At 35.1% G+C, this 18,191-nt stretch overlaps 1 protein-coding gene across 36 annotated transcripts in view; it reads right to left on the bottom strand.

Annotated features, from left to right (window-relative positions):
• Positions 1 to 5,053: 5,053 nt before the first annotated feature.
• The window catches only part of enc (R3H domain containing protein encore), a 107,566-nt gene continuing 94,428 nt past the window's right edge, over positions 5,054 to 18,191 (bottom strand). For all 36 annotated transcript variants that reach the window (XM_073985556.1, XM_073985539.1, XM_073985546.1 and 33 more), the window contains 3 exons: positions 15,962 to 18,150; positions 5,254 to 5,359; positions 5,054 to 5,181 (listed from right to left, as the gene is read on the bottom strand). In XM_073985556.1, coding sequence (XP_073841657.1) covers positions 5,120 to 5,181; positions 5,254 to 5,359; positions 15,962 to 18,150 — 2,357 coding nt within the window. In that variant the 3' untranslated portion in view covers positions 5,054 to 5,119. The remainder of the gene's footprint in view (positions 5,182 to 5,253; positions 5,360 to 15,961; positions 18,151 to 18,191) is intronic.

Genomic DNA, 18,191 nt, shown 5'->3' on the forward strand with positions numbered 1-18,191 from the left:
ACCCTTTTAAAACCACCAAAGGATTGCCTTGTTAACGCGCCAAATATATGAGTTCGCGACATCTACACAATATTCCGAGCAATTTTGGGGTTAGATAACCTCACCTCTCACATAAAAGCAACCCCACAAAAATTACACCACATGGTTTGGAAAAGTGATGGATTACAAATTATAGAAGTGAGTACACAAACCTATGAAGATAAGGTATGAAAAAGTCAACAAATACGTGTAAATAAGCTGAATCCATAACAAAAAAGTAAAAAAAAAGAGTAAAATATTATAAATTGGAAACATAAATTGCATTGAGAACCCCTAAATATTCCAAGTGTTCACGTTTATTGTATTAAAATGTCTTCTTTACACGTGGTGTAAATGCACTATAACACATAACCTTAAAAATGCTAAAGCATAACTTTAGGCTCTAAAATTTATCTCGGCCTAAATGAGTATTAGGGTTGAGCGACAAAAAAGATTTAAATTGAAAATTTGCACAAAAAAATTAGAAAAAATGAATATAAATTATAACAAAATACATATTTTCATACAGATGTCAAAATACACATGTATGAATATGACATAACCCTAAAAAAAGAAAAAATTTGTCAAAAAAAGAAAAAAATTAAATAATGAAAAATACCTAAAGAAAGAAAATTAGTTGTAAATTTAAATAAACTAATAAGATAAATTAAATGTAAAAAAAAAATTATAAGCTAAACAGAAGTAAAAATTTAAAAGAAATTAAAAATTAAAAACAGTTAAAATCGAATAAATATTTTATATCTAATATGCATGCATAATAAAAAAATAGTAAAGAAATTATATATTTAACATTATTTTGTAAATTCACAAGAAAATTGATTATTGAAAATTTATTTATTTAGCTTAAAAAAATATTATTGTATACGATTTATTGAAAAGTTAAATTATTAAAAATGTTAACATTTACAAAAATATAGAAAAATTGTCATCAATGATATATTTTAAAGTAAAAATGTGTTAATTTATTAAAACAATGGGCTGAAAAGTTATCAGATAGTTTTGCATGCTTTTATGGGGTATTTTTAAATATACAATTTTTGGCAAGGAAATACCAAAGGATGACGGTAATACGTCATAAGGGGTGGGTAGCCAATGAGGTAAAGATCTAACCTCACATAAGATGGAAATCTGTCGAACATTGATTTGGAATTGGATGACCACAAGGTAATGTATTAGGGTACATCCGTCTGCAATATTGTTTTTTTGTGTCTTTAATTTCTGAAGTTTAAATTCCCGATAAAATATGAGAATATATGGTACACTATTTTAAATGGACAGTTCAGCGGAAAAAAGAACCTCCCCATTCCGGCGAGCTAAGCCGCAGCCTAACCACCTCAGTACCATTTCCGCCCCACTGACTGTCACAAAGTTGCAAACTACCCCCATATGAATTGTATGGTGTCTGAAGTAAAGGAACGCTTTTCGAGTAAAACGTGGCAAAACTTGAAGACTCTTGCACGTAAAGGAACAGGGCATGATCCGAATGAATGAACTTGATAGTGAACTATGAACTAGATTACTGAACTAGTTCAGTTAAAAGAGCTGAACTATTGAACTAGATCTTTCAAATGAACTAGATTGTACAACTCTAATGTACATATGTATTAAATTTTAGCATTCGAAAACCAAAACCAATATTAACCACTTTGCCTGGGTGTTCGAATGCTAAAATTTAATACATCTACTTCACTTCTCTTAATTGTTTTATTTATTTTAGGGAAACAGGCTGTTAATAAATACTTACCGACATTATTTGAAATGAATTTATTAGGTCTGTTCGATAACCCAAAAATTTGTACAAATTTTTACAAACTTTTTCAAAATGCTATTCGATAACAAAATTGTTCAATAAAAGAGAAATGAGAAGTAGTTGCAATTATTTCCAAGAACTTGCAAATACTTTTTACTTGCGAAGTTATCGAACAGACCTATTATCTTCAATTTTTTAATTTGTGCCAAGGCAAGTTTATATAAGGCAAATGCGTGAATTAAAACAATTATTAAATTTACAAAAAAACATTGTTGTTATTGAAAATTTAATGTCAAAGAAAATATTGAATAATGGGGTCGCTTTAAAAATTTTCTCAGGAAAAACGTAAATACATATTGAAAATACTCTAAGGCGTAGTTTACACTATATGTAAATGTCATATGACATGAAATTTTCCATCATTATATAGTCGCTAATATGAGCAATCTTGGGGATTTTCCTTACGACATTTACTTTGTGCGTCCACACCAGCAAAAGTGTAAAAAACTACGTCTCCACATTGCCTCCGTGGGTAAATATGGAATGTTTTTATTTCGTGTCATACGACATTGATAGTGGTGTAAACTACCTCTAAAATAGAACTAATTTGAATCAAAATGTAAATATAAAGCATTCAGATCTGGGGGGTTACTCTGTATTGCGATGCGTTTGCGTTTGGTATTTTGCTAGCGCAAGATATTTGCGTTAACGCACTATTTTTATACTCGTTTTTGTATTACAGATTGCGGCGGTGCCAGAAAGGAAAAAGGAACAAAACAACTTGCGAAAGGAGATACGAAAACGCAATAGAGACACATTTAATTTCCTTACGCATCGCATTTTTCTTACGCATCGCAATAGAGAGTAACCCCCCTGTCGTAGGCCATTGTTATTACACGTTTACGATGAAAAGAAGTATTTTATGGTAGCAAATTTCGAAGTTTCAAATTTCATGTGTAGACCCTATTACATTTTGAAAACCAAATTTACAAAAAAGTAAAAATACAGCTGATTGTCACTTCTACTTATATAAAAAAACGCAAAAAAAATGCAAAAAGAATTAAATTTTGCTATCGCTTATGATAACTCACGTACACAAAATTTTATTTGATCAGCAACGTTGTTGTAATATTTTGGTCATCACTGCTATAGTTCCAAAGCAACCGATTACTATATATTTTCTCCAAACTAGATAAAAATACATGTATTTATTTTTAAAATATTATGGACTGTCGAAGTCAAATTTCGATTTAGGGCAAACACTATCTTAAAAACGACATTTCGGGAAAAACTTATTTAAATAGTCTATATTACATACAAACGCAATTAATTCCTAGTTCACAGTGCTAGTTCCAAAACGTATGAGTAACGTCATACAAACTAACGTATGATATTACGTATACGCAGTTTTTTCATACAAACGATTGTGACTTTTTAGGACAAGTGCTACAAATTAGCAGTTTGTCCAATTTTTACTATTTTATGTCTTTGACAATTGAGTTGTCCCATCTTTAAGTTTCTATGTTTTTGTCATCGTACGCATTCAATCTCTAAGACAAGAATGCATTCTGTTGGTACTACCGGGATTTATCAATCGTTGAAGATACGTATGCAGGTGGTGTGATAATGAAAAGATTTTATAAATTTTGCAGGAATTTATTTATGTTTTTTGATTACGAAAAGATAACAATTCTTGCGTATATTACAATAAAATAAATTTTCAATGAAATTTTTATGAACAAAAATTAATGAAAATCATATTTAAACAGTAACAAATATATGTGGGTGAAACGGATGAACGAATAAGTTTAGTAAATAATTGTTAAGCCTAAGAATATAACTTCCTGTTATCTCAATATTGCAATTTGTCATCAAAACATACACCATGACAATGACAGATAAAGATAAAAATCATTACTGAAGGCATGACAGAAAAACTACACTCATTTTACTCACTGAGAAGGGGTATGCTGTGACACGCACGATAAGAAGAGCGTTATTCGACAATCCGAAGTTCCATAGAATAGTAGTTCGCAGGGTAGTTATTTCTTTGTTTTTATTTAATATTTTATATCTTTTTTTAAATATATATATTTATGTATATATATTTGAATAATTTCATTATGCTACCTTAGGTAACTATAAATAATATTATTTATTTTATATATATTGTATGTATATAGTAAATTTCATTTTTAAATACTATAAAATTATTATTTGTATGATTTTCATTTTTGTTTTCAATATATATTTATAAATATGTATACGTACATACAGTCACATGTGATAATGTATTCGACATATGTATATTACGTTTCCATATGTATGTATGCATCAATACATATGCCTGTATATACTTCATTTTTTTGTATATTCATCAATTAATACATTTTTAATATGTATATATGCGTACATTAATACGTATACGCATGCATACATATTATGTATATGTATACGTATAGAGATTTTTATCATGTGTATCATAAATAGTTATGTTTTATATATATATATATATATTTATATTTTTAATAATTAAGTTTATTCTTATATACTCAATTAAAATGACTTAATATGTCACTGGTATATTTCTAATGTATGTATGTATCTGTCTGCAGTTATGAAAATGTATGTTGTGTGGGTGAGGGCGTGTTTGTGTGTCATGGTATGTGAGATTGTGAGTGAGTGTGTTGTATTGAGAATCTGATTTAAGAAATTAAGCTTATAATTTTTGCTATAATTTTTTATGTTTGTATGTAGATGGCACAGAAACTGTTGCATAGACATATGTATCTACTTCAGTACTCATAGTTAGATTCTTGGTCAAAACATCAGTATATAACCTATGCGTATGCAGCAGATATACTAGAATGTATGTGGAAATGGGTATGAGTACGTATTGCTGACAATTGATTTAAATGATTGTTGTGTGTCTTTCTGTAATGTTTCTCTCTACCTATTAAAGCCAATTTTTTATTAGTTTATTCTTTTTATAATAAAATAAGGGATTACGCGAATTTCGTTTTCTATGGGATTCCGCATCTATTTTCATAGGCCAGTCCGAAAATATAAAAGAAACTGCTACTGCTTTTTCACATGGTATTTTGACGACACACAGTTTGTCACATGGGTTCTGCTGCTTTGTGACTTCCTCCATTTTGAATGTTGCATTACATTATATCTAGTTTAAGACTAAACCTATTGATTTTTAGATTAGTTAGTTCTCTTGTTGTTGGTTTTGTTATTTTAGCTTATTTTTAATTAAGGTTTTTGGTATAGCATCATTGTGTTTAATCCATTGTTGAGACCATGCCATCAATACAACCGGAAGTATCAACGAGGTCGTGTCCCCTTGTAGTTGGGATTGGGATGACGGCCAGGATGTCGTGGTTGGGCTGCAAATAAAAAAAAAAACATTCAAGTAATTCCACTCGATAAAAATCCTCATATATAGTATTATACTGTACCTGGTATCATCATATTCATTGCTGGGTACATGCCCGTTACTTGTGCAATGGGAGGTCTCAAATCTGTCGATGGCGAGCGACGACTATTTGGTAAAGCTACGGAAGGCTGAAATTAAGATATTGATGAGATATTCGTAATAAAGAAAGTTGCAATTCTAATAAAGAATATGTTACATTTAATAATTAAGCAGAAACGTAACGTCCGTAGTCCTACGCTGTCAAAAACTGTCACCTCAGTCGATTCTGGAGCAACATGAAAAGCTGAGTTAAAACGCAAAAATGAAAACATACAGCCCTATTATGAATATCAAATCACCCTGAGTTTTCTCACCTTTTCCTTTAAGTTGAAACGACAGAAAGACAAAACTTACGGGGAATTTACATTCATAATCAGCCTGAATATTTATATAATTTTTGTTTTCCAACTTAAAACGTGTGAAGAAGATACGGTTTGGGCCATTATTATATGTGTTCTTTTACTATCTGATGGATTTGAAAACCCAAAATAAACCAATTTGGAGGCATTAAAAATATATTGTTTACATTAAATGTTAATGCCAATATCAATCATTACTTATAACTTTAGGTTAACCGGAACGCTATAAATCTGTTCGGTAATTCCAAAATATAACAAAATAAGACTTATAATAATGAGGGCTTGTCTTGTGGGTTTTCATTTAGTATCTTTAGCTGAAGACATTATTGCTGTGAGAGAAATGGTTAAGTATATTGTAATGTAAATTATGTTGGCTATGTTTAGTTTATGCATTACTATGTATGAAATAAATGAATGAAATGAGAAAACACACAATTCAAATACAAATTTCAAGATTTTTAGAAGAATGTCGAAAGAGAAAAGCGGTCTTAAGGCACTGCTAATCAACTTGTAAAGCAGCAAAAAGCACCGAAACCCGATTAACAACAAGAACTTACAACATGAGCAAAATATGAATAAAGTCGAAATCGCTTATAACGTCGGTCAAATACCGGCCTAATTTGGACGTTATAGGCGATAGTCGTTATAAACGATATTAATAAGATGAGGTGACTTTGTGCTATATAGTGTTTTCTGGGTATAAATATGTTGGTTTTTGTTTAAGTAAATGCAATTTTCCAACTTTTTCGTATAAAGGACTTATACCTGTTCATAGCAGAGCTTTATTTACTCTGTTCGCTCACACAATTACGTACACGAATAAACCCATTCATACCAAATGATACATGCTTCATACCATCATAGTACATATTTTCATACTTTTTGTTGGTTGATTTTAAAGGAAGTTTCAAGTAAATGACATGTAAAATTTGTTTATATGAACAGGAAAATTATTCGAAGCAATGGACAATGCAATGAAAGAGAAGACAAAATTAACTATGCTTTGAATGTATGCTAATCGTTGAACTGTTTACTTTTCATATATGTTTTGCAGTTTTTTTTTAAATGTTTGTGTTTTTAATACATTTTAAATTTTGAAATGTTTCAATAAATAAATAAATTCGCCTGTCATAATTAAATTATTTCGATAAATGTTCTCATTTGATAGAGATGGAACAGATTTTATCGTTTGAAAATTATTTTGCGAGCCAATGGTAGTTGCATCTCCGGCGTTATAAATATGTTATATCTACTAAATAAATGTTCAATAAATGTTCTCATTTGATAGAGATGGAACAGATTTTATCGTTTGAAAATTATTTTGCGAGCCAATGGTAGTTGCATCTCCGGCGTTATAAATATGTTATATCTACTAAATTAATGAAGGTATTTTCATGAAATTTGCAGATAATGCTCAAAGTGAAAATAGAAAAAATATTTTGATGAATTTCTAAGGGGTGGGGTACCTCCCCTATTTATACCCTACACCACACTGTGATAAGGGGCATTATGTCTTTGTGCTTTAGTTTTCAATATGGAAAAGGAAACGAAATGGACCCGTAGTTCCTCTTAGGAATATAATATAATCACTATCTGTTCCGATTTACGCATTTCCGTCTGTCTGTACATCCATCCGTCAGCCTGTCCATGTATTTTTGTAAACAGAGTACAGGTCACATTTATTGTCCGATTTGCATGAAAATTTGGGAAGATAATTTTTTGGCCAAAGGATGAACGCTATTTTGGTAAGACTCGGTTCAGATTCGAATATAGCTCCTATATATGTTTTCGGCCGGTTTCATGTATTTGAAGCACCGAACACCCCTTTTATGTCTAATTTCATATATATCTTCCATATATACTTTCGCTCGACAGATATTTTGATGAAATTTTGCAGAATTTGGTCCAGGAAAAGCTTCGCCAAATTATATTGAAATCGTGGTGGTACTGAGTATCCTTTCTTAAAGCGCTATATTTGGAAAAACTTTGGACGTATCGCCTTGAATACCAATTTGCGAAAAAATGACGGAGATGACATACTACTAAGAAAAACTATCAGCCCTATTCTGAACGCATGGGAGTTGGGAATTTTTTCCCATTCCCACATTTTCGTATTCTGAATAAAATTTTGTGGGAGTTTTTTTTCCCATTTCCCATCTCCCCTCATTCTGAATGAAGTTCGAATTGGGAATTTGTTCCCATGGGAAAAAAGTATACATTCTCTATCTTGAATTGTGGGAGAATTTTGTGTCTTTTTGTGGGAAAAATCTCCCCAGCAAACAGTGTGGGAGTTTGAAAAAAATATTTCAAGAAATTTCATATTTTTATGTAATTTCATATTTTAAGACATCTACACGACAAAATTATTGCAAATATTTATAATCGCCATGTGTTTGCTTAATAAAAGCATACAAAATGTACTGTAAAATATGTCATTAGACGACTTCGGATTTTGCATATTCTTATATGATACAAAAACCTGCAAGAATCTAACATGTTTTACACCGATAAAAAATTTTCCTTTATGTTATCGAACAAAACAAAAAAAAAGTAGTAAACATTAGTAGATTTTTGCAGTTCTGGACCAGAAATATTGAAATACGAGAAAAAGAGTCATGGTTGATTCTATTAACGCAGCACAGCAAGTAACAACAAATAAATTTCAAAATTTTTGGCAATAATTATTAAAATATATTGGAAAATAACCATAATATATAGAATCTTTACAACTTTTATTCATTTTTGTAATATAACCTTCGGGTTTTTTAAATCAGACGACTAACGTTCTATTGAAAACGTGTTAGTCTCCTCAACGACACGACAACGATCACACAAACGTAAATACATATATGCTAAATTATTGCAATGCTATTCCATTTTTTGAAATGCCTTTTCTTGAATAGGATCGTTATTTTTGAACGTAGAAGCTTTAAATTTTGCAAGGGCATGTGTTTTAGTTTTAGATTCAATCAAAAACGTATTTTATTTATTTATTTTATTATTATTATTTTTTTTTTTTTTGAGATACGTCTTAGGAAATTTATGGTGACGATATGTAATAACACGCAAAAATATGCAATAATCGAGAAAAATATCCGAACTTATCTTTTTGATTTTTTTTTTAAATATGCAAAATACGAGTTCTAGCGATCATTAGGAATAAGTAAAACTAGCGATATACGCGTTAACGCCTAACTAAAATTATTCCGAATCAACATACAATTTTTAAATTCGTTGCAAACTTAAAAAGTTCCTATTACTTTATACACAAAAGCTACGATGTACGATGTACGGTGTGCTACGAGTAGCTACGATGTAATGAAGAACTTTCTAAAAAAAACGCAAGAGCAAACCGTAATCAAAGTAATTAGATCTCCAATTTCTAGCTTTAACAACTTTTTTCCCTGCGCGAAAATTGATTATCATTTACATACATACCACATCATATATCTGTTAATTATTATCAACATTAAAATTTTTATATTGTATTATTAATTTGTATTCAATTTACAAGTTGCTTTAACATTGGAGTAGCTATGATGTAATGAAGAATTTTTTTTCTAGTTTTAACGAGTTATTATCGCTGCGCGAAAACTTATTATCATTTACATATCACATCATACATCTCTTAATGATCATTTCATAATTTAACCAATAACTTATACGATATATTTATTATTAATCTGTTGCTTTAAATTTGGAGTAGCTATGACGTAATGAAGAATTTTATAAAAAATTAAAGAATATAACTGTAACCAAAATAATTAGATCTCCAATTTCTAGATTTAAGATGAATTATATATATGAAATTGTTTTTAGAGTAGCTATGATATTTAGGTGGATTCTTTGTAATTATATAAATTGGCCTCAAAATTGGCTTCAATTGCAAAGCAAATAAATAAAATAAATAAATAAATAAAACTTATGTTTCCCTACTAATTAAAAAAATGCTTACACCAATTCGCAAATTCTGAAGAAAATGTGCTTATTAGAACAACACCACACATCGTTGACTCCATTCACTTAAAAAAACCATAAATAAACATAAATGTGCTTTTGCTAATCTAATTCAAAAACCGCGAATTCAATGCAAATAGGCATTTTGTATTACAAAACAAAATTTACAGCTCCCAAAAGTATGCTATAATAATTTGGTGTAACTAATTTCGAATTTTGAAATTTCAGCTCCCATGGTTTGCTCTTCCCACGTCGTTTAGAATATGGAAAACGTGGGAATGGGAAATTTCGCTCCCATGGGAAACAGTTCCCATGGGAATGTTCAGAATAGAACTGTATATATTTACAAATTGCCTTAAATAGTGAGGTTCGACGGTACAAAAAGCGTAGGTGTGTCCATCAGCAATATAGAACTAAAAACACGTATGAATAAGCGAAAGAATTCGACTTAAATTTTATTAACTTTAATAAATAGATCGCGAGAAAATGAAGATAGGGAACAGGAACGACTATCAATCATAAACATCATCATTGTCACCGTTAGAGAAAGGAAAGATTACAGATAAAATCTGTTGATAAATTTAAAATCCTCAACGAATAACTTGGTTTGAAAATGGGCCCCAAGAAATAAGGTAGAAAATGTCTATTTTTAAATGTAAAGTATAATGCACATTAAAAGCTGTCATTAAAAAATAACAAAACGACGAACCAGCAACGCGGACCCGGTCTGGTATTTATGCAATATTTTTCAATGAAAATATTGCCGAATGTAGCTCAAGATGTGCCCTTCAGATGGAACAAATGTCTACTAACAAGTAAGAACAGCGCTAAGTTCGACCGGGCCCTACTTTTTATAGCACCCATCACGAACTGTATTGAAGTAAATACAGTGCCTGGCATAATTATTTTGAAAAAAAAAAAAAAAATAAATAAATAAATAAAAAATCTACATTTGTCTAAAAAGGCATATAATTATTGCCAGTATTCATAAAACGGGACATTAACAGCTAGGGGGTTTCTTTGACCTCTCAGTTAAATAAAAAATAATGGACCAACAAAATTGCAGCTTTATATCTGATTAGGTATGCGGATGTTTAAATAGGGAGGCAAAAGCAGAACGGCATAAGTATTTTGACAAGTCAGAATTATGTTACTTTTGGTACCTAATCGTACTTTTTGGTACCAAAATTAAGTGTTTTAGCTAAATTAAAAACATTTAAGTAAAAATGTACTTTACAGTCATAGATTTTAAATTAAAATAGGGAATGTTGTTGTCAGAAGTTGTAACGAAATATAAAATTAGAGTTTGGGTAATAAAGGTAGCTAATGATCAGATATTGCTGCAGTTATCTGTTTATTTTTTAGCGAATAAATGTCAAAATACTGAAAACGCTGTAAATATGCACGATGTAGGCAGAAAATGTAAAAATGCAAATAGAGCAGAATTACAAATCTAATCTTACTTATGCACAAAAATCCACATCTTCTGAACATTTTCGATGTCAAAACCAATTCTCTATTAATGCTAGAACCTCTAGACATTAGAACAAAAATTTATTTGAAGTCATATTTTGCTATTTCAATCGGTTGATAAGGGATAAGGCATAGCTACAAAAATTGTCAGATTTTCAATAAAAATTATTTACCCCCCACAATATTGTGGACTGAACATAATTCATCTTAAAATACACTTTTCGGTAAGCTTGAGTCAAAACACCGCCAAAAAGTTGGGTATCTTTGTGAAAAAAATGTCCTACTGATGCTATTTCCATGTCTAAATGTTCCTAGGCATCAGAATAGTCTTATCCACCATTTAAAATACAGCGATATTTGATTTTTATCGTTGATGCTGTGGACTGGTAGTAAACTGATCGAAGTGTTATATATTCACTTTCAGAACACTGCTACTATGGTAAGGCTGAATTTTGTGGAACACGTTTGGAGCGTATTTCGAGTTCAAACTTAAAGTAATTTCCTACAATATCCATTTATAAGAGAAAAAATGTTCCAACTCTAATAAAAAAATCGAAATTCGCAAAATAATCCGAGATAAAGGGGGAAACCATAGAAAATGTTGTTTACTGACAAATCTCTTGAACATTCTACAAACATGAAATATCGATTCATAAATGGATCTATATGGTACAGATGTGTGTGAAATATATTGTTTTTACCGTAACTGATAATAATCAAAAGTATAAATGATACATTTTTAATTGTTGAGGTTTAAAAATCAATAGAACAATTTTGTCAAAATCCTTATACCACGCAGTGAAACTGATTTCCATTACAAAAGTATAAGCGTACATTTGAATTGATAAAATTTATTACTAATTTTAAGTACTCTATGTAGTAAAGGATTATTAGACAGAATATTTTTGATATTTTTGTAGAAGACTAATCCGGTAAAAAACACCTCATTTTTTCAAACTTTTCAAAATAATTATGCCAGGCACTGTATGAACAATTAGTTTCCTTTCGTTTATGAAAGGACTAAGCTCTTCCTCTACGTTAGGGCCTATTGCTTGGAGGACCAGAATATCTTAACGTATATTCAATTTATATTGATAAATTCACCCGCCGGGGATAACAATCATGGCGCGATGCGGGGGCTATACGCCACAATCCTCCCATTCAACTTCTTAGAGTGTTGAACTGGGTGGTTGTGACCGAGCAATGGTTATCCACTTTTTCTGTCACGAACCAACTGAAAACCCACAGTGTATCTCTGGAATGCGTGACACATATTTGGGTAGCGATCTCCTACCAAAATAATTCTGAGATCCCCTAACACCGATGTGTTAAGCGACCACGTGCCCATCAAGGTTTGCAGTTAGGATACCAACTGTATTTGAACGGAGCCTTGTTGATACCTGGACCACTCAACGTGTAATTTTCATGCCCTTGGCTTTGCCACGGTGGACCTTAGTCCCTCCACAACTCAATATTCCATGGACATACAAGCTTTTAATAAAAAAAACCTCAAAACGAATCTTCGACTGATGTAGGTGTGGATGGAGAGGAGGAGATTGGCACGAGCGAAGGACCCATCGATAAAATGGATGATTGGCTGAATCCACAGACCTCCAATTCTGCCAAAGCCAAAGAAGCAAGAGACAAAAAAGCATACCGAAGCGCAACCAATTATCGCAATCGGTATGATAATAAAGCCCCCAATACCATCAGCGTAAGGGAGTTTCAGATGATACGCTCTAACCTCAAGTTCGTGAGGAAATTCGAAAGAGAATATCCCCACGTAATTAAGAGGGAACTGCGTGTCAGTGAAATCCCCACGCCAAGAGAGGGAATAACCTCCATCGAAACCCCCAAAGAGGCGACGAAGGGAGGAGACTCCAACTCAAATAAGGACACCCCTTTATCCAATGCGGCAACATCGCAGTGCTCAAAGAAGGCTGAGAAGAAGCCAAAAAGGAAAAAGAAGGTATCCAAGTCCTCTGGGAAGTTTTTGACTGGTTCTGTACCTGTTCCAACTTCTAAGCCCTACCAAAGGTTGATAGAGGTGAGTCAGCTGATGAAGAAGAACAAACCATCCGTCACTAGTGCGAACGCGAGCGGGCGGAACAGTGATGGGTCTGCGATGGCATTGTCTTTCTCAAAGGAAAGCGGACCTCGGTCGACCGAGGAATAACCTCCTGCTGTCTTCTGTGGTTGTGCTGATAAAAAATGGCAAATTCTTACCAATCCTGTCTGAGCTCATACAACAACCTGGACCCAGAACAATGATCTGGGAGTAAACCCAAAAAAAAACAGAGCTTGTACTATTCACCAAGAAACGCAAAATTCCCGATTTTTAGCCTCCAGTCCTGGACGATGTGGCCCTGGAACTTTCTACGGAAGCTAAATACCTCGGCACTATTCTGGAGCATCGCTTGACATGAAAAAGGAATTTAGAGGAGCGAACGAAGAAAGGACTCATGGCGCTCTACTCCTGTAATAACTCCATTGGGAAAAGCTGGAGGCTGGTCTGGTGGCAAGCGTTACTCTCCAGACTATCAAGTGTTTAAAGAACCGCGTCATTGATGTTTACCGGATCGATTAAAAGCACTCCTCAAGTTGCTTAAACGTCGTCTTGGATTTCCAACCTTTGGATATCCTAATACAGTTTTAGGCGGCGAGAACTGTTTTTAGACTCCGGGAGTCAGGATTTTGGTGTGATTCAAACTTTGGACACTCGAATGTCCTAAAACTGAATGATAGTCGACTTGAGTTAGATGATAGTGGTTGCGTAAGCGATTATATACATACCTCCCTCAAGTTCGACTCTCTAACCGTCATCTTCCCAAGCAGGGACACATGGGCTCTGGACGGTCTGGCAATATACACAGACGGGCTCAAGATGGAAGAAGGTACTGGCGCTGGCGTCTACTGCGAGAATCCACTAATTAAAAACTCAAAAAGCTCAACGATAATTGTAGTCTTTTTCAGGAGGAGATTCTTGCTACCAGGAAAGCAGATAAACTGGTAAAAGGGCTTGAAGGCAGTCTTACAGGACCGGTGACTATATATGTCGATAGTCAGGCGGCCCTCAAGGCTCTCAAGTCATAGACCATAAATTCAAGAGCTATTCTTGATTGCAGGAAAGCTCTTGATATCGTAAAGCTACGTTGGGTTCCGGGTCACAGCAACATTATGGGAAACGAGGTAGCAGATGAACAAGCTCGAGGTGGCTCTAAGTCTATCGACTTATCAGTTGATGAAACCGTCCGGCCACTTCGGGAGATCTTAAATGAGAGGGCACATCAAAGATGGCTATTGGAACCTGGTTGTAGGGTATCCAAGGCGATCTGGCCTATGGTCTCTCGTTGAAGAACGGCGTACCTCCTCTCACCTGATAAGTTAGGGGTGAAAATCCCGGTGGGACTTATAACAGGTCACTGCAGAGTGAGATCTCTAACCTCAAAATGGGACAGTGGCATTGACTACTGCAGACTATGTGAAGATGCGGAGGAGGTAAAGACTGTCGAACATCTGCTTTGTAGGTGCCCCTTGTTGCAAACAAGTAGATACCGAACACTGGGCAGATATGAGATATACACTCCGACCTTCCTGTCTAACACAGATCGCATTGTTCTACTCAACTTTACCAAACATCTATCATGGCTTGACAAGGGTCCTTAACTATTAAAAACTAATCAAACCTCTTCTATTTTCCAGTACAATATCATTTGTACCTCGGAATCAAACTTGTCATCTTTACATCTTCATCTCACTTGTACTTCACCATTTTCTCATTAACTCTACCATATCATCCTCATTACTGTACCACATCAACATCCTCACATCTTTAAATGTGCAAATACAACCTACACAGGATGAACATAATGGGTCAACGGTCCTTGAGTGAAGAATCACCTATACTACTAGATGGCTTCACATCCTTAAACCTATATTGATAAATTTCTGCGTTGCGCTTTTCTATCCATTGAGATGCCAAACTACTAATTTACATCTATTTCAGAAGGAAAATGTAGCAAAACCCTTTGTATATCTGAGAACACACAATACCAAATTAAAGCAATCTCGGTTACAAAATTTGACAAAAAGCCTCGAAATACATAAAATTGGCCAAACCCGGCTCATGAGGGTTACACTAAAACCTGGATATACATGAATAGGTTTTTGCGAGTAAGTTTTCTATCTTCTGGGAACACATAATTCCAAATAACAACCAATTCGGTAGAAAAATATGACTAAAATCTTAAATCGGGTAATACCCTATATAGGGGCTACAATAAAACGTGGATCTCTACTGTAAGATTTTTTGAAAGTAATGTTTTGTGACTGTTGTAATATTTTGTACCCTTAAGCGTAGACTAATACGAAATTTCAGTTATTCCGGAAATGAGACTGAATTTCAGTAATTTCGGTTGAATAATGTGGCTTAAACTGACAAATGACCGAAAATCGGAGGGTACCGCCCTAAACGCTTTTTATGAAGTCATGGACCTATACCGTCAAATTTCAGGTGGAAAGTTTTATACCCCCAACGAAGACTAAATGCCAAACTTCATCCATTTCGGTGGGATATTGAGGCCATAATCTTCAAGTCCCACACATCCAGCAATATGCTACGATCGTTTCGCTGGTGGTTGTTCAACTCATCTTGGATTTCAGATGTGATTGGCTAGACAGAGGTAGATTATTGATAACCTCAATGTATACTAACATTATTGCAGATTGGAAGAAGTATTTTTGAAGCCTGTTTTTGTATCAATATCAACATAGAATAGAATTTCTAGAATCGTTTCTCAATAATGCACAAGCGACAGCTTTTTTCGTTCATGAATCGTACTATGTCTTCCAGTTCGGATAATATAATTGTTGCTGTAATTGAATTAAACCAAATGCACTTACATGGGCAAAATATGTATGACCATATTTAAAATATAATCCGGATGCTCCCGGGTTATATGTTCCCAGCAACGGTTGGGGATGGTGATGGTGAGCCACAGTTGCAGCAGCTGCAGCCACAGCAGCAGCATTAGCAACATCAGCAGCAGCTGCAGCCGCCGCAGCGCCTCCTAGAACGGCTGTCGTAGCTTGTTGGGGCATTGCGGCGGTGGCTGCGGCTGTCCCACCAGGCGTTGCTGCTGTTTGTAAATGTGGTGGAATGTGTGCAGGTCCTCGTGCAGTTGCTGTTGTTATGTAGAGCGATGGTGCTGGTGGTGGCGGGTGATGAGGAAGAGCAGCTTCATTATTCTGAGCATTAATCATGTATGACGGTGCGGCGTAGCATGTGGCTGCAATTGGGGTGGCAGCATTGGAAGAATTGTGTATACTGTTTGGTGAATTATTGTTGCTATTGTCATTGCTGCTGCTCGCGTTTGTGCTTGGTGAATTACGTTGCGAACCTGGATTGCGCCGAGACTCCGAAATATTTCCGCTAACAGTACTGTTCGAAACACTTCCCTTGTGGCGAAATGCTGCAGCTGCTGCATTCAGTCGTATTGGAGGCTTCGCAACATTAACAATTGGAACTGCACTCGAGGTCATTTCAACGTTAGTTGGTGTCGAAAAACTGTTGTTATTGATGTTTGCACCGCCGCCGGGATAACTATTGGTAGGTCCACTCAGTAAAGGAGTTTGAGGTTTCTCATTAACATTATTACCGCCAGACCTTTTCATTGATTGTGTTCTAGAATTTGTGCTACTGCTACCAGGGGATGCTCGTGTGTCGTTGTTACTATTGTTGCCCAGCAAAGATGGCGGTTTACTACCACCCCCACTAGTGCTACTATATCCACCAGCGTTTGTAGAATTTTGGCGGCTTAAACTAGCGCTTTGGTAAGGAAGTGGTTTCTTTCCACCTGATCCACCATTCCCGTTGTTCCTTTTCTCATATGAATTTGAAGAATACGTATTATGTGGACTATTGCTGCTGTTTCCAGGTTGGTGGTTTTGATCCACGTAAAAATGAGGAGTGGAACTGGCGCTACTATAATGACCTACATTGTTATTCATAATGGGAGGCGTCGAAAATACAGGAGGATTACGTTGAGAATGATGATGTGTCGTGGGCATTGAGTGAGGTGTGCTGGGCGCTGATTGCGAAGCGCTGTTGTTGTTCGTGCCCACGGTAATTCCTGCGCTGCCGCCTCTCGTCATAAAGGTGGGATTGCCACTTCCATGGTGAGCTGCATTGATCAACGAAGCTGGATCTACTATAGGTATAGCAGCTGGTCCAGGTCCATGTATGGCATGAGTACCAGTTGGTATGGTCGCATGTGGGTTTGAATGATGAGTTGTGGTGTAAAAGGGTGTAATCACAGTATTTGTATGAGGAGGATTATGTATTGCTCCTGCAGAAGCACCAGTAGCATGTGTTTGTATTTGAGCGTTACCATGTTGAGAAATAATGGCAGCTTGCTGGGCCATTCCCGCCGCAGGTTGTGGGCCTAATGCTGGAGTTGCGTTCGCTGCATATGGGAACATATTCGCCGGAAAAATGGTAGCATGTTGTGGTAAAGCGTACATTGTAGCTGTTGCGGATGTCGCACCACCTGTACTGAGATCTGATGTGCTTGGTGCTCCTGTTGCAGCCCCTGCGGATGCTGTTGCAGCTAATGTCAGTGTGGGTACTGGACCCAATTGATATGTCGTCGCACTGACGCCATTTGGCAAGGCGGTGGCCGTCAAAACCTGCGGACCACCACTTGCTCCACTGCTGGAAAAATGTGAGGGATTGGGTCGTTTTATACGGCCTGTGCCGTAATACGTGGTACCACTGTTGTGATTGTTTCCCCCACTAGTTACATTAGAACCCGCGTTGACATGTTGTTGGTAGCAATTCGGCGCTGGCCCATTTATTTGATTAGCATTAGGGGTGCACCCACCACTGGCCACTTGTGTGTTATTCACGTTCGTAGCATTAATTGACGGTCCAGCCGTCGTATTGATCCCACTAGGACCTGATGCATTAACGCCGCCTGCGACGTGAGCACCATTAGCAGGTGTCGCTTGGTGTGGAGCCTGTGCTGTTAACAGTGATGTGGCGGGTACAGCTTGTTGAGGTACATAGTATGTCATGGTTTGGCCCCAATATCCTAGAATTGTTCAAGGCATGCAGTCATTGTGTATGGAGAAC

Source organism: Musca autumnalis, unplaced genomic scaffold (assembly GCF_047663935.1).
Source record: "Musca autumnalis isolate F117 unplaced genomic scaffold, ASM4766393v1 scaffold_4, whole genome shotgun sequence".
Taxonomy (NCBI): Eukaryota; Metazoa; Arthropoda; class Insecta; order Diptera; family Muscidae; genus Musca; species Musca autumnalis.